A 22172-nucleotide genomic window follows, 5' to 3' on the forward strand; every position below is an offset into this window, starting at 1 on the left:
GAGCCCCCAAACATTATATATTTTTTTAGCAGAGACCCTAGAGCAGTGATGGCGAACCCTTTTGAGCCCGAGTGCCCAAACTGCGACAAAAAAACAATCTTTTTTTTCAAAGTGCCAACACTGTAATTAATAACAGCCACAGATAATGGCCACAAGGGCCTCTTACCAATCCCAGCGACACAGCAACACTTCCTCCAAACAGATGTCCACTCACTCTCGGTTGGCCATGACAAGGCCTGCAACTGGCACTGCAGGGGTATCCTCACAGCCTCTCTGTCCCCTGGCTCACAGTGTGCTGCTCCAGTCTTTCTCACGATCTCTTTCTCTCTCTCCCCATAGTCCTTCAAGGACTAAATGTCCCATGGTGCACTTGTCAACCTCCTCATTGGTGCTTGGCTGCAGCCAATGGGGAGGCAGGAGGAATCAGAGCGGGCGGCGATCTCTGCAAGCGCTGCTCTGTCCCTGTGCAGCACTGCTTGATAGAAGGGGGGCAGGCGGGGAAATACACTGACAGTCCATGCTCGCTTCCCCCCTTGTCACAGCGCCGCTGCCATGTGGGGGGAGGAAGCATTAGAGAGCCCAGGCATTAGTGACGGCAGCTTCCCAATATACCTCGCGTGCCCACAGAGAGGGCCCTGCATGCCAGCTGTGGCATGCATGCCATAGGTTCGCCATCACTGCCCTAGAGAATAAAATGGAGATTGTTTCAATACTGTATGTCACACCGTATTTGCGCAGCAGTCTTACAAACGCAATATATTTAGAAAAAATACACTTTTGTGAATTCAAAAATAATAAAACAGAAAAGTTAGCTCAATTTTTTTCTCTAATGTAAAAGATAATGTTATGCCAAGTAAATAGATACCTAACATGTCATGCTTCCAAATTGCGCACACTTGTCAAATGGCGACAAACATTGGTACTTTAAAATCCCCATAGACAATGCTTTAAAAACGTCTACAGGTTAAAAGTTTAGAGTTACAGAGAAGGTCTGGGGCTAGAATGATTGCTCTCGCTCTAATGATTGCGGCAGTACCTCCCATGTGTGGTTTTAACACTGTTTGCATGTGTGGGCGTGACTTACGCATGCGTTCGCTTTTTTTTATTTTTAGGACTGTAAAATACATTAAATACAGTTCTGTAAGCAACACCTTATTTTCTGGCAGTGCCCCTCCCGAGACTAGACTCTGGATCTGCCCCTGTTTCACCCAGGTCCACATCCTCCTCCTCCAAGTTATCAGGCACGCCAAGAACCTCCATACAGGGAAGTTATACAAGGCTTAGAGAGTATAGCTGACTGATTTCCCCTACCTAAATACAGCGGAATGTTAGCGGCGAAGAAACACATGGCAAAGACACCATGTAAACCTCCTAAGGCAAGTAACAGATCGGAGATAGAACACTTTTTTTCGGGCACACACAGACTGGGTCCGGATAGCAAGATGGCGACTACAAGAGTCTTCCTCTTCTCAGGCACCTCCTGTCCCTCCAACCTTCTCTGTGGGCTCAGATACCTACTCGGGAGAAAGCGCTGACCTCGGGCAGACAACTCTCCCCACCGGTCCTGGACCACACGCCAGTTTGGCTGGAGGAAGCAGACCTCCGGACCATCCTACAAGCTCTTCCCACCAAAGCGGACATTGAAGCCCTTATCCAACGGGTCACAGATGCCCACCATAGGGACATACAAGGAATACAGGTGGAGGTGCAGGTGTTGGAGGGGTGTCTCACGACTGGAGAAGCAGTGACTGCGTCTCTTGAGCAGCGGGTATCGGAATTGGAAACCGCTCGCGACTCTCAGGCTGAAGGCAATCGCCCTACAACTCCACCTAGAGGACCTAGAGGTTAGGAGCCGCCAGAATGATTTGCGGCTCCGAGCCTCCCCAAAGCTATGGGCAATGAAGACTTACAAGACACTGTTCTAGGAGTTTTTATCGGGTCCTGGACGCTTCCCCACCCGCTAATATGGAGATAGACAGCGTCCACAGGACCTTTGGTCCTAAATATCCTGACCCACACAGTCCGCGAGATATCATCTGCCGCCTTCACCACTACTCCCACAAAGAAAACATCCTCCGCAAAGCATGGGAAGCCGGGCAGATAGATTTTGACGGATCGCAAATTAAAATATTACCAGACATCTCTAGAGCCACCCTACAGTGTAGAGTTCGCCTTCGTCCTGTCCTGGACCAAGTCCAGCAGCTGGGGCACACCTACTGCTGGGGTTACTCCATCTCAGTCACAATTTGGAAGGGCCCCTCTTCATTTGCCCTGGGCTCACGGGCAGACCTGCCGGGTCTTTTTACGTTCCTACAGGTGGATCCTTTCCCGGTGCCCAACTGGCTGCAGCTATTGCCGAGGATGCAGGGTCGGCCGGCCTCAGTTACCTCTCTCACCGAATTGACCTCACCAAAAAAACCTTCCCTAAATGTTTTTTTTTTTGTTAAAATTAAAGCAGTTGATGCCAATGGGGAAGCACTACTATATTTTGCAAGGAATTTTATGGGGGAAAACCTGATATTCCTTTTATTGGTCTCCTGAAATGCTGAGTAGGGGGTCAGTAGACTCTTCACCACATCAAGAAAGATGGTGCACTTACCCAGCGACACTCAGGCAAAGCCGCGCACGTGCCAAACATCCCAGAACAGCAGAATGACACCAGGTATAACGGTGATCCGGAGCACACGCACGGGTTCCCCAGTAAAAAAGGGGAACAAACAAAAAACATAACACAGATGCCAACCATGGTCTGTCAGTGAATGGGAGATCATGTAAGGGAATCCATCGGGGATCCCAAAAAAAAAGGGAAAGGGAAAAAGGGACACACATGTGGGTTGTGATGGCATCGCAGCTCCCGGAACCAGACCACCCAGGGGATCCCTCATACACCTGATAGGTCTAAAGTTCTAATAACAAACAGGAAAAAAACATATTTAACCAAAAGGTAACAAAAATGGACAAACTGTTTCCACAGCACAAAAGCATAAACAAAATCCATAATTAAAACAATTTTATAACCAAAGCAAAATAAATGTAATAAACTAAATATCAGTTATATCAGTAAATCAAATCAAATAGGTTTGATATCAAATCAAATAGGTCAAATGGGTTAAAAAGGTTTAAAGGAAGTGAATTCATTCAACCCAGGTGGACAGGTAGCCCATCGTGAGTGAATCCACCTCATATCCTTTTGCAATAGTCTCCTATCCCAATCACCCCATCTGGGATCACACGGGATGTGATCGATCAAGGGACAAAAAGTTAAAAGGGAAAGGGGGGTATTGGTGATCGATTGCTGCATGACGACCAATTGGTGAGTAAAGGTCCAATATCTCTATGGCATAAGTGTGGTCATATATCCTGCACCAGAATTCACAAATCGCCTTTCCGACGTAGAATGCCCCACACTCACATACAAAGAGGTAGACAAAACCCTGTGTATGGCAGTTAACAAAATACTTGGGAAAGAACCTTTTACCATCAGGGAGGACAATGTTTTTGCGGGTTTTGATAAAATGGCAATAATGACAACTGCCACATTTAAAAGTACCCTGTGGTAGATTCCTTAAGGTAGAGTGGTGGCCAGTATAGTGGCTGTGAACCAACTTATCATTTAAGGAGGATGCACTGCAAAAGACAATACTAGGATGAGAAGTTACATATTTGGATACTCTAGGGTCAGTAGTAAGTACCAATATTTATTTAAAGCCATTTTATTGGCATTAAGTTGGCAACTATGTTGATTAATAAATCTGACCGTGTTATTTTGATTTTATGGTTTCTTAGAAAATAATAAAGACTCCCATAGTGAATTTTAGTACAGTTGTAGGCTTTCCTGCAAACATTTTCTGCTATAGCCTCTGGGGAGTAAAGGTCTCTGTAGTTTTCTAGCTTACTTCTCAAAGACCTCATTATTAGCAAATCTGTTTAGGTCTGAGGTATTGGCTGTATGGAATTGAGTGTATTAAAGGTCGTGGATGGGCACTGGTACCATGTAGAATTGTGTTGCCCGCTGTAGGCTTGCAAAAGAGGGCACTCGAAAGAGAACTATCAGTGCTCTTTTTAACAATGTTATCTAAAAAAGGAACTTCAGATTGATGGCAGGACATAGTAAATTGGAGACTCCAATTATTCAAGTTAAGGCATCTAAGAAATTGATCCAATAATGCTCTGTCTCCATCCCAAATGATGAGGATGTCATGGATATACCTCTGCCACGAGAGAATGTGCAACAGGTACATTGCGAGATCCTCATCAGAAAATAGCTGATGCTCCAAGGAACACCAGGGATTTCACATAATGGAAGCAATACAAAGAGAACAGGATACTTTTTATACATGGTACAGAAGCCACTTATCAGGAATATGAACTGTTGAGGTAGCAAACACTTTAACCCTTGCTGTACCAAGCACTGCTCTGCCTGTGTACCAAGGACTTTAACCCCTGCTGTACCAAACACTGCTCTGCCTGTGTGCCAAGAACCTTAACCCCTGCTGTACCAAACACTGTTCTGCCTGTGTTCCAAGGACTTTAATCCCTGCTGTGCCAAACACTTCTCTGCTTGTGTGCCAAGGATTTTAACGTCTGCTGTACCAAACACTGCTATGCCCAGGTGCCAAGGATTTAACCCCTGCTCTGCCAAACTCTGCCTGTGTGCCAAGGATTTTAACCCCACTGCACCAAACACTGCCCTGCTTTTGTGCCAAGGACTTTAACCCTTGCTGTGCCAAACACTGCTTTGCCTGTGTGCCAAGGACTTTAACCCATATATACCAAACACTGCTCTACCCTGTTAAATATCACTCCTTTGCTTTCTCATATTGCCATCCTGAGGAGCACTCTTTATTGCTTTGACTTCTGTTTGCCCTGTGGACTACCTCCCCTTTGCTGTCCCATAGTGTTGCCCTGAGGATTACCCTTCATTGCTCTGTCCACTGTTTTTTTCTGTGGACTAATTCTCCTACTGCCTTTACCCCAGGTCCCCCAATAAACGCCTGCACATCGGGTTCATTGTGATTAGCCTCCTCCTCTGGTTCCTGGACTACATTTCTATTGGTACAGGAAAACTTTTTCCATAGTTAGTCTTTTAGGTAACATTAAACAGTGTAATATGAAGTGATTACGATAAATCATAAACGGGTCCCCAAAGAATTATTGGTGATTCTCCCTGCACCACTTACACTCATAATTAGGAGATTAAGTCTCCAAGGTAAATTAGTCCCCTAATTATTCTGTAAATAAATCTTAATGTGAGGTGTATTATAATCAATTCATATTGAATTTTTTCATGTAACAGAGTAATTGTAAAAAAAAATAATACATAATATGTTTCTGTGCTGTCTAACTAAAGAGAATACGTCTAAATAAGCTGACGCTGCTACAGTGAATCAGTGTGAAAAAAATTAAAACAAAAATTTGAAACTGCAGTGCTACAATAAAATTACTTATAATAACATAAAACATAAACAACAACTAAAAGATTGTTGAAACCACGCTATCAAAATAATACAAAACAATAAATGAAAAAAATCTATAAAGTGAACAAGATTATTCAGTCCATGGCTTTTCTTCCCTGTAATGGCAGATCAGTAAAAAAGTCCTCAGAAATCTTTGTGATTTTCCATCATAAAAACTTGCTTCCTTGAACCAAAGTGTCCTAACAGCTGGAGAAAGCCCTCATCTTAGTTATACTGTATATATTATTTTACTGAAAGGATTTTACGCCTTGTTAGGCAATATAGCTGTGATCCTCCTCATCTCCCTTTGAATATAATACGGGAAACAAACCTTTTAGCAAGGAACAGCTCAAACAAAGGAAGACAAATCACCTTCACATAGCATAAATCTTTTATTCAACAAACACAAACACATGAATCAATCCACTGAGCTACTGTGTGCACCATGCGATGATCCGGTTGTACGAGGGGACAGGTTTTTGTGAAGCATGGAAGGCGACTGATTGAACTGGTCTACAAATTTTGGGAAATTATCGACCTCTGAGATAAAATGTGCTAATTCTTACATATTTTGATTAGATTTAGAAAACAGGTGATAAAGGTGCTGGTTGGCTAAAGTTCATAAGATATTTCACAATAAAGATTTATACACAAGCAAGGATATTTGCCTACAAGGGAGAGAGGTGTCTGATGATCATGACTTCTCGACAAAGTACGGTAGAGCAATGAAAATGGTACCACATGGAAGTGTATAATTGTATCTTCTCTTTGAGACTAAAGATTACAGCCATGAGAATGACACAAATATTAATTTTCACAAAGTCTGCTGCCTCAGTTTTTATGATGGCAATTTACATATACTCCAGATTGTTATATACTCCAGATTGTTATGAAGAGTAATCAGATGAATTGCAAATAATTGCAAAGTCCCTCTTTGCCATGAAAATTAACTTCATCCCATAAAAAAACATTTCCACTGCATTTGTAAAGAGGGCTTCAGGGCGCTCAAGAAAATCCAGAAAGGGCCAGGACTATCTCTTACAGTTGAATCAGCTGCAGGATCAGGGCACCACCAGTGCAGAACTTGCTCAGGAATTGCAGCAGACAGGTATGAGTGCATCTGCAAGCACAGTGAGGATGCTTTTGGAGGATGGCCTGGTGTCAAGAAGGGCAACAAATAAGCTACTTCTTTCAGGAAAAACATCAGGGACAGACTGATATTCTGCAAAAGGTTCAGGGATTGGGGTAAAGTCATTTTCTCTAATGAATTCCCTTTCCGATTGTTTGGGGCATTCAGAAAAAAAACTTAATCCGGAGAAAAAAAGGTGAGCGCTACCATCAGTCCTGTGTCATGCTAACAGCAAAGCATCCTGGGACCATTCATGTGTGGAGTTGCTTCTCAGTCAAGGGAGTGGACTCACTCACAAATTTGCCTAAGAACACAGCCATGAATAAAGAATGGTAAAAAAAACATCCTCAGAGAGCAACTTCTCCCAACTATCCAAGAACAGTTTGGTGACGAACAATGCCTTTTCCAGCATGATGGAACACCTTGCCATAAAGCAAAAGTAATAACTAAGCAGCTTGGGGAACAAAACATCAAAATTTTGGGTACATGTTCAGGAAACTCCCCAGACCTTAATCTCATTGAGAACTTGTGGTCAATTCTCATGAGGCGGGTGAACAAATAAAATCCCATAAATTCTGACAAACTTCAAGCATTGATTTATGCACGAATGGGCTGCCATCATTCAGGACGTGGCCCAGAAGTTGATTGACAACATGCCATGGTTAAGGGCCCTTTCACACGGGTGCTCCGTATGTCCGCAAATCATCCTATTTTTTTGCGGATGATTTGCGGACATAATGTAAGTCTATGGCATTGCGGATGTCAGCGGAATACCATCCGCTGACATCCGATTTTCTTCCTTTCAGTTCTGTTCCGTTTTTTGGAACGGAACAGAACCCTATTTTTCCTCCGTTCAAAAAACGGAAAGGAAGCAAAATCGGATGTCAGCGGTGTCATCCGCTGACATCCGCAATGGCCATAGACTTACATTATGTCCGTATATCATCCGCAAACGGATGGGATGATATGCGGACATACGGAGCGGATGACACAAGTGTCATCCGTTCCGTGAAAAAAAAAAAAAAAGTCCCGCAGCGGAGCAAAAAACCGGAGCGGCCGTGTGAAAGAGGCCTAAATTGCAAAGGTCTTGAAAAAGAAGGGTCAACACTGCAAATATTGACTCATTGCATAAACTTAAAAGAGAAGTATGGCTCTGTTTTTTTTCCAGATGCATGCTTACCTAGGTGGCTGCATCGGTGCGAAGCTGCATCGGTCCCCCCGACGCCTCTGCACTGAGAACCGAGCAATCGAACACCGCCGATTGCTTGGTTCTGACAGCTCCCCGAGTAGAGAGCTGCTGTCAGTCAGCAGCTCTCTGTTCTGCCCTCTCCTCGATCACTGAAGAGCTAGGCTGTGGAGGGGGCGCAGCGGCTCACTGAGAGGCGGTGTCGTTCCAGGCACCTGGCGGATCCTGACTTGCATTGATGACATGGTGCCTGGACTGACTTCTGTGACGTCAGCAGAGAGCGGACTTTAGCCCGCTGTCTGCTGAAAAATGGGTCACAGGAGTGCAAATCAAATTGCAATCCTGTGATCCACAGGAGAAGTACAGCCAAACTAGCTTTGGCTATACTTCTCCTTTAATGTAACTATCAATAAAGGCCTTTCACACTTATGAAATGCTTGTAATTATACTTTAGTATACCATAGTAACATCTGACAAAAAGATCTAAAAACACTGAAGCAGCAGACTTTGCGAAAATTATTATATGTGTCATTCTCAAAACTTTTGGCCATGGTTTTATTACCTAACTGTAATTTATTGTTATTTTATTGCAAGGTACATTTGTTTTGGCCAGATCTACATATTATACAGTTAAATCTGGTGGGTTGTGAAAAGTATCATTGCCTAACCTTTCCAAGGAACAGTTGTGTGATATTTTCCCACAGAAGCCAAGAGGCCTTGAAACTGTGTACACAACGCAGATAACTTCTGTTACATTTGTGGCGAGGTTACATTTGCATCTCAAAAGTGCAGTATGAGGGCAGTGGTAAAAAAAAGGCATACCACCTATATTTTGGATGCAAAAAAGAGGATCAGGACAAGAGTTGTGCCCCTCTTTATTTTTGCATTACATGTGCAACTTATCTGCGTCATTGGCTAAACAAGAAGAAAAGGTCCATGCCTTTCGCAGTTCCAATGGTGTGGAGGGAGCATGAAAAATGTTACATGAAAATAATAAAATAATAAATAAATGGAAAGTTATGTTATTGGTATCAATAAAAAGATACAGTTATAATGATTGGTATGGCATCATTCTCATTGTTATATCACATTTTGCAGAAGAGCTATGGAGCTTAATCACACATCCCCCTCGTAATTTTGAATTATTTTGATGCAATTTTGACCTGAAGCTTTATCTTGGAAGTTGGAGCCAATTAATACTCAGGACTTAGTGTCGGTTCACATATATGCGATGCGGGAACCCTGTGAATCCGCTGTGGGTTCCCGCTTTACATTCAAATCGCAGGCAGTTCACACTGCCATATGCGAATCGAACTGTCAGTTCGGACATGAATCGGATCGCATCGTTGTGAACCACCATGTGATCCAATTCAGCTGCGGACCCTAAAACGGGTCCTGTACGTGTTGTGTCCGAATCCGATGCAAATTTAGCCATACAATCTGTATGGCTGAATTCGCATCGCACAGACATCGCATGTGATTTGCAGAGCAGTGCGCTCCGAATCACATGCAATGTCTGTCATTGCACTGATGTGAATCGGGGCTTAATTTTCCCTTTTTAGTGACCCAATTCTGGTAAAATGTAGCTACTTTAATTTCTGAGGCTTTCTCCTTGTAGACCTTGTTATCACTATCTGTTAAAGCTGAACTTGGGTCAGGAAAAATGTGAATATAATATATTCTTCAATAGCCACAACAGATATAAATCTGCTTTGTGTGTCCCAAATGCCTTTGCAAGCCAAGGTATTACCATATAAAGTATCTGTGACATCATCACTATTCTACGCATAGCCCGTACACAGGGAAGAGCTGTGGGAGGGGACCAGCAAGCTCCACCATTACAGGCTGCCTGTAGAAAACTATAGGAGGGGGCGGAGACAAGACCAGTCACCCTCCACAAGGAGGGAGAGCAGCAGTGACCGGCCTTTATTACAGGAAACTCCTGCATGCAGGTAAAGTTTAACACTGGACTATTGCACAGATCTGGAAAAAATAAACAAAGCACACAAAGATTCAAGTAGAAATACACATGCCTCTTGTATGTAGACAATATTTGCTTATCCCAGACCTTAATATGTAAGTGTACTTCCATTTTTTGCAGTCAAATTTGAGAAAATCCCTCTAAATGTTTGTTATGTGTTCATATTCAGGCAGCATACCTACAATATATTTTTTAAAGATTTCTTACTGTTTAGATGTTTCTAAGGAGAAGGTCGCACGACTGACTATAAAGCCTAGTACACATGATCAGAATATCATACAAAAAATACTGCTTTCGAAGTGATCATAAAATAATCTGATAGTTAGTACACAGCTTTCATCCGAAATTATCCGATGGGACAAACAAGAAAATTCTACTTGTACAGTAACAGATAGTACAATTTTCGCTTAATCAGTACAGTTTTTGTACGACAATACAATACAAATACATTACATCACATCCAAAATGTTATTTTGTTGTACGAGAATTTTCGTACTTTAGTAACCTATTCCTTTTGAATACGGAGACTAGCATGCAAAAAAAAAAAAAAAAACAGACGATCATTGGTCCGATAATCTAATCTCATGGTGTGTACAAGGCTTAAGTGATTCTGGACGATCTCACACACTGGGTACTCACTAAGTTATCTTTTATTAACATACAATGCAGGTGCCAGCTTCTAAATGTTTGCCCTTTGTTAAGACAGACATTGCAACTGATAATAAAGAGCTGCCATCACAGGGCAGACAGGGGTAATTATGTTAAACATTTATTCATTGCCCCCTTTTTAAACACTACAAAACAGAGAGAGCTTGATATGTTTTTTAACTACTTGACCTCCAGAAGATTTATCCCCCTTCATGACCAGGCATTTTCTTGCGATACGGCACTGCAGAAATGTAACTGACAAATGTACAGTCGTTCCAGACTGTACCCAAAAAAAATGATGTCATTTTTTCCCCACAAATAGAACTTTCTTTTGGTGGTATTTGATCCCCTCTGCATTTTTTATTCCATTCCATTCCTCCTTGCAAAACAGCTCGAGATCAGTGAGATTGGATGGAGAGCGTTTGTGAACAGCAGTTTTCAGTTCTTTCCATAGATTCTCGATTGGATTCAGGTCTGGACTTTGACTTGGCCATTCTAACACCTGGATATGTTTATTTGTGAACCATTCCATTGTAGATTTTGCTTTATGTTTTGGATCATTGTCTTGTTGGAAGACAAATCTCCGTCCCAGTCTCAGGTCTTTTGCAGACTCCATCAGGTTTTCTTCCAGAATGGTCCTGTATTTGGCTCCATCCATCTTCCCATCAATTTTAACCATCTTCCCTGTCCCTGCTGAAGAAAAGCAGGCCCAAACCATGATGCTGCCACCACCATGTTTGAAAGTGGGGATGGTGTGTTCAGGGTGATGAGCTGTGTTGCTTTTACGCCAAACATAACGTTTTGCATTGTTGCCAAAAAGTTTGATTTTGGTTTCATCTGACCAGAGCACCTTCTTGCACATGTTTGGTGTGTCTCCCAGGTGGCTTGTGGCAAACTTTAAACAACACTTTTTATGGATATCTTTAAGAAATGGCTTTCTTCTTGCCACTCTTCCATAAAGGCCAGATTTGTGCAGTATACAACTGATTGTTGTCCTATGGGCAGAGTCTCCCACCTCAGCTGTAGATCTCTGCAATTCATCCAGAGTGATCATGGGCTTCTTGGCTGCATCTCTGATCAGTCTTCTCCTTGTATGAGCTGAAAGTTTAGAGGGACGGCCAGGTCTTCGTAGATTTGCAGTTGTCTGATACTCCTTCCATTTCAATATTATCGCTTGCACAGTGCTCCTTGGGATGTTTAAAGCTTGGGAAATCTTTTTGTATCCAAATCCGGCTTTAAACTTCTCCACAACAGTATCTCGGACCTGCCTGGTGTGTTCCTTGTTCTTCATGATGCTCTCTGCGCTTTAAACGGACCTCTGAGACTATCACAGTGCAGGTGCATTGATATGGAGACTTGATTACACACAGGTGGATTCTTTTTATCATGATTAGTCATTTAGGTCAACATTGGATCATTCAGAGATCCTCACTGAACTTCTGGAGAGAGTTTGCTGCACTGAAAGTAAAGGGGCTGAATAATTTTGCACGCCCAATCTTTTAGTTTTTCATTTGTTAACAAAGTTTGAAATATCCAATAAATTTTGTTCCACTTCATGATTATGTCCCACTTGTTGTTGATTCTTCACAAAAAATTACAGTTTTATATCTTTATGTTTGAAGCCTGAAATGGGGCAAAAGGTCGCAAAGTTCAAGGGGGCCGAATACTTTCGCAATGCACTGTATATATATTGTGACAGGAAGTCAGATAAATCTGTGGGTGTTGTCACATAATGGGAGATACATTTCTGCCTTGTTTAGACAATTCACCAATTACTATCAGGTGTCGGCAGAAAGGTTTAAGGACATTGGAAAGCTTCAGCTATTCAGAATGAGGCAATTAAGGCCTCTATAAGTTATCCAGAGGATGACTACTGATTGCTGCCTCCTGAGGCTTTTTGCGTTAAGGAGAGCAGTGAGCTGAGAAAGACTTCTGAAGGTAAGGTGGTAAGGTGGTGTTGACTTTTTCTGTGTGAAAAGAAAACAAATAGACTATTGGTTTTCTGCTGTATGACCAGCAGGGTCTGCCCAGCAGTAGGTTGGGACAGACTCCATAGGTAGGTTCCTGTGTTGTGAAGGTAGACGCCCCAAGTGGCCAGGGTTTATTTTATGTTTGTTTGGTTTATGCTGTTTGGATGCTTGCACTTGTATCCAGCAAATTGGAAGAATAAACCATAGACCGTTGTTTTCAACCACTCCTCGGCTGTCTCTCTGTGTAGCAAACCCACACCAAGGGGGTCACCAACACCCGCTACCGAGCCAACCCCTTACAATATATATATATATATATATATATATATATATGTGTGTGTGTGTGTGTGTGTGTGTAGCAGTAAAACGGGGGAAGGACGGGAAGTGGTTAAGCAAGTAAAAAGCACTTAAGAAGGTAAGCATCACATTTTTTAAAAGTTATGCTATGTTCATGGGAACATGTAACAAATTTAAAGTAGGTGTTATCCCATTTTGCTGCAGAAGTAGAAAAACACTTTAAGCCTCATAATGCTAGTGCTCGGAAGCACTCACGCTGTATAATATAGGTGGATTGTCAAGCTTTCAGGGATTGCAATTGCAACTGGCCCCATGCTCCAGGGGGCCTGTGCAGCTCCCCTGTACACCTGGATAGTAGGAGCGGCGGGGGTAACATGTAGAGAGAAATTTCTGTCCTCCTCTTTTCTCCTGTACCTGCAGGAGGAAAATGGAGGAGATTGGTTGCTCTGTATGCTGCCCCCTCCACTTCTCCTATCCAGTTCACTTGTGTTCTGCTGTCTCTGGGCCCATGTGTGCTCCCCTGGTCCCCCCCTACTGTGCTCCCTCCCCTCTCCTGCCGCCTGCTGCAGACGATGTGTCACAATAGAGAACAATAGAGACATTGTAAAAAATAAAATGATAAAAAATAATACAATTAAAATACCAAAAAATAAAAACTACTGACACCATTGGGTGAACTTCCAGGATCGCAAAGGTCACACTTGCAACCTGGCCCTGGCCCTCAACCTGTGGAGAGGCCCCAAGATGGCAGGAAGGGGGCTCACTGCAGAACTTGTGAAAGGGTTCCGCTGCTGGGCCGTAATAAAGGGCCCCGCAATGGGTGTAAAGGGCCCCAGGATCAGTGGGAAGAGCCCCAGGCTTGAAGGGAAGGGCCCCGACCAGGGGTCCGGGGGGGCCCTTCATGGTTTCTTGCACCAGGCCCTGAAGGTTCTAGTTATGCCTCTGCCTACAACATAGCCATAAATAGAACAGGTTGTGGAAAGAGAAAAATATTACAGCACTGGTCACAAGCAACCTACACATTTAAAATATTTTCATTAGAATGATGAGAGATTTACAGCACCTGACTTTTCTTTCCGGCCTTTGTTTACCAGGGAACAATCTTTTTGAAACTCTGCATCCCTTGGATCCCTCCCAGTGCTCCCACCCAATTGTTTCTTATGTTGCACTACTAAAAAATACTGGTGTTTGTAAGAGTAAAGCAGCAGAAAGGTGACTTCCTAAGCACCATAATTGTATTATAATTGCTCAGCTCTGTACAGTTTTCTGTCCTGGTCTCTACATTATTTTTCTGCAAACATGCTGATGAACAAGAGAACCTTATAAAATGTAGAACTAAAGGCATTAAACGTATCTCCTCTCTAATGACCCTGGTCCTTCGCTGGCATCTTCTCCCCAGGTGCTAGTTTTCAGACATTAGCCTACTGGCTGGTGAGGGATGACGTAACTCCTGCACATGAGCAGGAGTCATTCATCCCGGCACACAGGGACCATGCTGGCGATGCAAGTTGAGTTTACATGCCGCAGACAACTGTGAGCAGGCAGCTAGATATATTTTATTGCAGATAAATATTTTATCTGCAATAATAGTCTGTCTGCTCACAGTCTTTTGTTACATGCCTTCCGTTTTTGATTTAGGTTATCTAAATGAAATACTTGAACACAAAGCCAGAGGAGGCTACTGTAGAGAGAACTGTTACTGCAGTCATAGTACCTAATAACATAACTTTCTGCTGCTTTGTTCGTGATTACCATTACTTTTCTAAATCGTATGTTCTAGATCAGTGGTCCTCAACTCCGGTCCTCAGGGCCCACTAACAGGCCAGATTTTAAGTATTACCTTGGGGAGATGCAGACTAGAATACTGCAATCACTGAGCAGCAAATTATATCACCTGGGATGGATTTCAGTTATCTTGCAAACCTGGCCTGTTAGTGGGCCCTGAGGACCAGGGTTTAGGACCACTATTCTAGATTATACATGCATCACAGCAGAGCAAACATGCACTGGAGAGATAGTTTTCTGAGAGCCCAATTACACTAATATCCCCAAAGTGTATGTAAACTTTAACAATGACCTTCTCTTACTTGCTCCCTTTGGGCCACTTTTCGCAGGAATCTTGGGAGGTTTATGACATCAAGGTATTCTTTCCAGCCCTCAGCCTTAGTTTACCAGGAAAGTCCTTTTAAAAACCCTGCATCACCTGGCACCCTCCCATCAAGTTTTCTACTATTGAAATCATTTTATCTATGTGAAAAGAAGAAAGACTGTTGATCTTATCAGAAAATCAGAGTTGTACTGTGTCCTGGGTGCACTTCCCATGTTATCTGAAACGGCCCTCCTAGGTCTTATAGTGGACTACAGAATGATTAGCCTTTATGCTGTAAAGTGTGGGGGTGGCTGAGTAGTTTAACAATAGAAAACGGGGTTGGGCTGATATCATGCTGTGTTGTCATCCCGCAATAGGACATTAGATGCTGAGTGCATTTCGGCCAGATGAACGGGTATTTTTCTGCACTTGCAGGGTCTTTACAGTGATAGAACACATAAAATGACCAGATATTGCAGAGATGTACTATACAGTATATGTTTTTTTATTTATTTTTTTAATGCCTTGACATACATGTTAGGTTGTATCTGGAAGGTTGCAAGGCATCTAGGCTGTTTTTTATCAGAAGAGCACTGAAGATCCAATTTATGTAGCCCAGTACAGCCAACAGTGCCTGTGTTTCGGCCTCTGTGTGGCTGTGACAGGACCACGACTCAGAGCAGCCATGCCTGGGGATGAGATGGAGAGACTGGAGGAGGAAGAGTGCTGGCCTGGAGAGGAGAATAGGGGAACTGTGATTGGCTGTGGGCACAGCCAGAGGAGAAGCAGCCCTGCTGTGGAAGCTGCAGGGACTGGTGGTAAATGTAGTCTCCAAAAAAGGAAGTGCTGTACAGAGGAGAGTGTGTGGGCTACAAGTCCCAGGAACTGCAGGAGGATAAAAAGGACAGGAAACTCAGGCTCTAGAACAGATTTCCCCATGGAGAGCCAGGGGAAGTTTCTAGTTTGCTGCTGAGTGCCACTGCTCCCTGTGTCATTAGATCAGGCCTAAATGGTTGTATCTGCCAGAGACCACTGAGCCGGAGGTACTAAGTGTGCCCAGGGGACCATACCCTGGAACAGAAGGACAGAGGGAGCTCTGCGAGAGGATATCTGCACTTAGATTGTCTGTACCTTGCCCATGATTGCTGCACCCATGTTCAGAACTGCTGCCGTTGCCCTCAGAGACCTCAGGAGGCAGCCTGACCTTGAGTCCAGTGTGCCAGATGCCCATAAGAGGGAGGAGACTCCAACCTTTACAGTGGTGAAAGGCCCTTAGCCATAATCCTTACTATGCTCTAATTTAATAGACAGCACCACCCAATTTGGGACTTCCAGGGATTTGTGTTGAGGATTACTCATCTTTCCTTTGGGACTAGTGCTCTAATGCATTCTTGGGCCCCATGGCTTGCCACCAACAGGTATACCACTGGGCAGTGTGTGTGTGTGATTCAGTTAGCATAGAAATTGCTGCGGAAGGCTTACAAAAGAGTAGCAGAAATTAGTCATGGCAACCCCAGGAGAGGTGTCCAATGAACAAAACTCATTTTTATACAAATACTAATAAATTTCAACTTTCACTATAAAAAGCTATTTTTATTGATTCTCCAGTTGTCTAAAATAAATCTTAGCCATGTGACTGTAATTTTCAAATTAGACCCAACTGACAAAAAAAAAATCACTTTTTTTATAAGTATTCTTATCTTGGTGTGTTAGCATTATGAACTGAGCCTACTATCTAATTTTGCCGGGACAAACGAAATCAGAAGATGACTGAGAGGCAAAGTTAGCCATGTTGAGTTCGGTCTGCAGACAGAAATAAAATGTTGACCTGAACAAGGTATGTTAGCTTTTATCTTGTTATAGCTTGGTTGTAACCACTGATATTCTGCCACTATTGTGCACCATGGTATAGGAAAAAAATCTCCTTTAATATTTACATAAAATCACATTGTAAATGATAGAGAAAAAAATAAATGTTATCACTTAATACAAACAAATTCCCACAATACTATGTAGTAAATAAAATTACTAAAATGCATTGTTCATAGATTACTGTTAGATCAATGACAATAGCATTATGATGGCCATCACTCACCTGTACTTCATCCCACTGAAGAGTTGTCACCTTTTGTCCCACACGTGGTCTCCATGTTGGAAGTGCCATTACCACTGGAGATTGAGGAGCTTCTAATGTGGGCTCTAAAGTGGTCTGCTGAAATTCTGGCATTTCGGTGATAGTGGTTTCCGTGGTGTCCAGAAGTAGAGAGTCACAGTTCACCCCTGTAAACCCATCTTTGCAGATACACAAGTATCCATCCCCGTGGACACTGCAGTTTCCATGGATACAAGGATTCTCTTCACAGGGGTCCCCGACAAACTAGAGGAAAAAATACACCAAGCACATGTTATCAATAAAATATTATTAGCTCCAAATATACTCAGCAGATGCTTTTCCTCTTAAAACACCGATCTGAACACGATTTAACTTGCACTAATATTTGCATTATTAATATATTGTGTCACCCTAAAAAGATTCTCTGAAGATACCCATCAACTGGCAAATGTACAGCTAGCATGCTAGTAGGTGATCAATGTGAAATTGACCATTTAAAATCGATTTAGGTATTGTATAGCCATGATGGTAGATACAACTGCACATGTCGCATGTCACTGCATGTCACTGACAGTCTATGACAGAGAAGAAGGGAACCCGTATTCCTTGTTCACTCTGAGCACTTCTTTTCCACGAGCCACAACCATGAAGGTACATAGTTAGTCTGGTTGAAAAAAGGCACAAGTCCATCCAGTTCAACATCTAACATTACTTCTGGGTAGTGTGGAGGCGGTGAAGAAGTGAACAGGAACTATATTTCCCTACATCTCTATGTGGCTGTGGGAAAAAGCACATGTATTAGGCCAGTGTCTCTCAAACTTTTTTTCAGTCACAACACCTTCTAAAAGTATGCAAATTCCTCCGGCACCCCGTATCGAACTGTATTTTTTGGGCTGGAGGACACTGACATCTGCACTGAATAATGATGTCATCCTCTGCTCGCTGCCACATGCTGGAGTCCCCTTTCCACACGAGGTTCCTCCTTCACATCATAGCCCCCCATTATATCAGAAACAGCCCCTTTTACACCAGAGTTCCCCCATTTCATCAGAACCCCCCTATTACATCAGAGGGGGGGGTTCTAGAAAAAAATTCTTCAAGCGGTCAGTAGTAAAACCAAATCCTGACTAGGAGGGCCCAATGACGCTAAGACGATCCTGCGTGGGGATTTGAACACATATGCATGTGGCGTTCTGCATGGCTATGAGTATGGAAACATACAGTACATATTTAAGTAAATTTCATTGTTGCTGCTATCAAATCGTTTATGGTGATCTTAGTCTTTCTGGAAACTGCGTGCCAAATCAATTTTGCTTATAAATATCTAAAAACAAAAAATCTCTGTCTCTAAGGGTTCATTCACGCTGGCATATGCATGCCTTCTGCCTGGAACGCAGACTCTAGCTGGCAGAGTTAGCAGAAAATCCCGTGCAAAAGATGCGCCTAAAGTAATCTTGCTTAGGCACGTTTAATTCTTCTGATGACTCTATGTGTGTATGTGTATACACTTTTACCTGTATTTTTACCTAATATTTATTTTTACCTAATATTTTTCACTAATATTTCTCCTAGAATGTAAGCCCTCCGATTCCTCCTGCATTGAACTATACTGTAACTGTACTGTCTGCCCTCATGTTGTAAAGTGCTACGGCAGCTGTTGGAGCTATATAAACATACCTCCCAACTGTCCCAGATTCGCTGGGACTGTCCCAGGATTTGATGTAAGTCCTGGCGTCCCGCCGAATCAAAGCTATGTACTGACAAGATCCGACACTTATCTCCATTGACTTTCCTGGCAGGGGCGCACTGGTGCGGGCACCAGCAGGACTTTTTTTCTGCCAGCGCTGCTCACCTCTCAGTACATAGCGCACCCCTCAACCCTGCACTCAGTACACAGCGCACCCTTCAACTCTGCATGCAGTATATAGCGCACCCTTAACCCTGCACTCAGTACATAGCACACCCCTCAACTCTGCACTCAGTACATAGTACACGCCTCAACTCTGCACTCAGTACATAGCGCACCCCTCAACCCTGTACACAATACATAGCACACCCTTCAATCCTGCACTCAGTACTTAGCATCCCTTCAACCCTACACTCAATACTTACCGCACCCCTCTAACACTGGACTCAGTACATAGCGCATCCCTCAATGCTGCACTCTGTACATAGTGCAAACCTCAACCTTGCACTCTTTTTGTAGCGCACTCTTCAACCCTGCACTCTGTATACAGTGCACCCCTCAACCCTGCACTCTTTATGTAGTGCACTCTTCAAACCTGCACTCTGTACACAGCGCACCCCTCAGCCCTGCACTCTGTACGTAGTGCACCCTTTAACCCTCCACTCTGTACATGGCGCGCCCCTCAATCCTGCACTCTGTATGTTGCACTCTCCTCAACTCTACACTCTCTATGTAGCGCACTCTTCAATCCTGCACTCTGTATATAGCGCACTCCTGAACTTTACGCTGTGTATGTAGCAAACTACTTAACACTGCAGTCTGTATGTATCACACTCTTCAACCCTGCACTCTGTATGTAGTGTACTCCTGAACCCTGCACTCTGTACATAGCACACTCCTGAACTCCTGGTATGTAACAACGCCCCACTTCTGTGTTCCTGTGTTTTTCATGTGCAACTCAGGTGCAATGGGATTTCAGCACATTCATTTGAATGAGCTGAAATCGCGCCAGACCGCACCAAAAGGAGTGCATGTACTACTTTAAAAAACACACAGCAACCGAATTGCATCAAATTACCATACCATGTTATCTGGTGCAGGCAAACACGCTGCACTTGCTACCTAAGTTTGGGGTGCCATGAACATTAATGCACCCCAAATGTGGGGTGCTAGAAGTGAGGGGGAGCTTTGTGTTGAGAAGGGGGATTTGCATAGGAGGTTTTGTTCTGGAAGGGGGAGAGAGGATTTGTACTGGGGGGGGGGGGGTGAGCTTGCAAACTAGTGCATAACACACCTGTCCACTGCATTTTGTGCATTACACACTCCTGTCCCCTGCATTCTGTGCATAACACACCTGTTCCCTGCATTCTGTGCATTACACACTCCTGTCCCCTGCATTCTGTGCATAACACACCTGTCCACTGCATTTTGTGCATTACACACTCCTGTCCCCTGCATTCTGTGCATAACACACCTGTTCCCTGCATTCTGTGCATTACGCACTCCTGTCTCCTGCATTCTGTGCATTATGTACCCCTGTTTCCGGCATTCTGTGCACAACACTCCTGTTGCCTTCATTTTGTGCATTATGTACTCCTGGACTGTGCTCTGTGTGTGTCATGTACTTCTAAACTCAGCACTGACTTACCCTTAAACATGTTGCATTACACAGCCTGGACCCCTGCAGCCTGCGTTATGTATCCTAAACCCAACACTGAATGCAGCACTCCCCAATCCCCTATGCTCTGCCTTACATGCTCCTGCACTATATACTCAATACTTTACATTATACTGTATACTCGCCAAAGTTTTAATTGTCTCAACAGTTGCTGGTTGCTATGCAGTCCCTGACTATTTTAATGAAGTTATTCCTTAAGGTAGGCTCAGGCAAAGCTATCGAAGCATATTTTCGACAAGGAAACATGGGTTTTATTACCATGCCCCTTAAGCCCTCCCACTGGTAAGAGTTTGGCCACACCCACATTTTGCTGCAGCGTGCTAGGTGCGATGCAGGTCATCCCTTACCTCAAGTGTCCCTCATTCTGAAGTTCAAAAGTTGGGCAGTATGTATAAATCCTGTATAATAATAATATACTCGTCTACAGGCATACAGGTGTAAAAGCTTCAGATACAGTATGTATCACCTCGGATGCAGCTGTTTCCTACTTTTTTGTACACTGCCAAACTTGGCGCTCCTATTCATTTGTAGAGGCAAATGTTTGTATGGCCACATTGATTCCTATAGTGATGCATTTAATGTGTAACAAAACTATATGCTGCATGCATCTACATGCAACATTTCGAATGATCCATAAACACAAAAAGGGACTGTCTGCTACAGAAAGCCACAGCACTTTGTGGTGCTTATTTGTAATTATAAAACTAGTTGAAACTTTCAACTGTAATTACCCAAGCCACAACGGCAAATAACACCCTAGTCACTCAGTTCTAAGATGTTAATATGGCAGAATCTTAGAAGATGAACCGATCAGAATCTTTGTTTAGAATATAGTGACAATGCCGCCATCAAAACTATGCAGATATCTTCAGCGCCTGTACAGTTTCAGCTATTAAAGAGAACCTCTAAATAAAATATACCACTTTCCACTCCATCATAGTTCATAGTTCTGAAGATCACTAAGAGTGTTGGAAGAATTGGGAATGTTCTCTGAGGAACACTTGTAACTAACGAAAATCTGCCTTCAATGCTAGGAAAAGGAAAGAGCAATGTTGCAAATGGTTGAGAGGATTTTTCAAATAAATGGAAGCTCCTGGCAGAGAAAGCGTCTGATATGAAAAAGGTTTGTCATTCGGTGAATGTGAGCACCCATTCCCTCCCCTAACACCAATATACATCCTCTTCCTAATGACTAACATAAATTGTGCCGCCATTCCCCCTCCAGATGGAGATCCCAAAGGAGTGTTTTACTTGGCTGAAACTAATTGACTCAATCTTTTCCTTTCCCCATCCTGCACAGGCGTGAGTCTTCTTGAATATTATATCTTCCCTTTGGTTCTTTTTCTTTTGGAGGCTGTGAAACAGTTTCGGTAAGTGGTTTCTGAGATGCGTGTGTTGAAGGCACTTATGAATATTGTTGGAGCTAACTAAATATGGAAGTTTTGAAACACTAATTTAGGTGGAAATTAACCCTCTCTAACAATATAAACTGCAGATTTTGGGCTTTGTTTAATTTTTTTAAAGTTTTATCCAGCCACACCTAGGTGAGAATAATGTGCCCTTTCTTCTGCAGCTTCCTGAAATATCCCTGGGGATATATCCCAGGAATTGGGCCCACACAGTGGCTGTGGGCAGCGCTGGCATGCACCATCAGGAGTCAGCTGCTTTAACCCAGAGGGCGCAGTCGGCTCACGATCGCTTTGAAGAACCAAGATAGCGGTGCAGGTCCCAATGTGTAAAAACTGAACAGTGGATTGCAGCAGGACAACGCTGGTTCTGCTGGGCAAGTGAGTACATGAATTGAAGACAAGCCATCATAACAGGTAAGGGGGATTTAACAACTTGTCGACCAGTCACATTGCCTGTACTGCGGCAAAGTGGCTCGTTCTCGTCCAGCGACGTAGACCTACGTCGCTGGACTCCTCCCCTTGTGGGCGG

General features: G+C 43.3%; 1 protein-coding gene across 2 annotated transcripts in view; it reads right to left on the reverse strand.

Annotated features, from left to right (window-relative positions):
• DNER (delta/notch like EGF repeat containing) overlaps positions 1-22172 on the reverse strand; it is a 404738-nt gene that overhangs the window by 195786 nt on the left and 186780 nt on the right. For both annotated transcript variants that reach the window (XM_082249031.1, XM_082249030.1), the window contains one exon: positions 16852-17133. In XM_082249031.1, coding sequence (XP_082105157.1) covers positions 16852-17133 — 282 coding nt within the window. The remainder of the gene's footprint in view (positions 1-16851; positions 17134-22172) is intronic.

This window comes from Pelophylax lessonae, assembly GCF_965119305.1.
Source record: "Pelophylax lessonae genome assembly, chromosome: 3".
Classification (NCBI taxonomy): domain Eukaryota; kingdom Metazoa; phylum Chordata; class Amphibia; order Anura; family Ranidae; genus Pelophylax; species Pelophylax lessonae.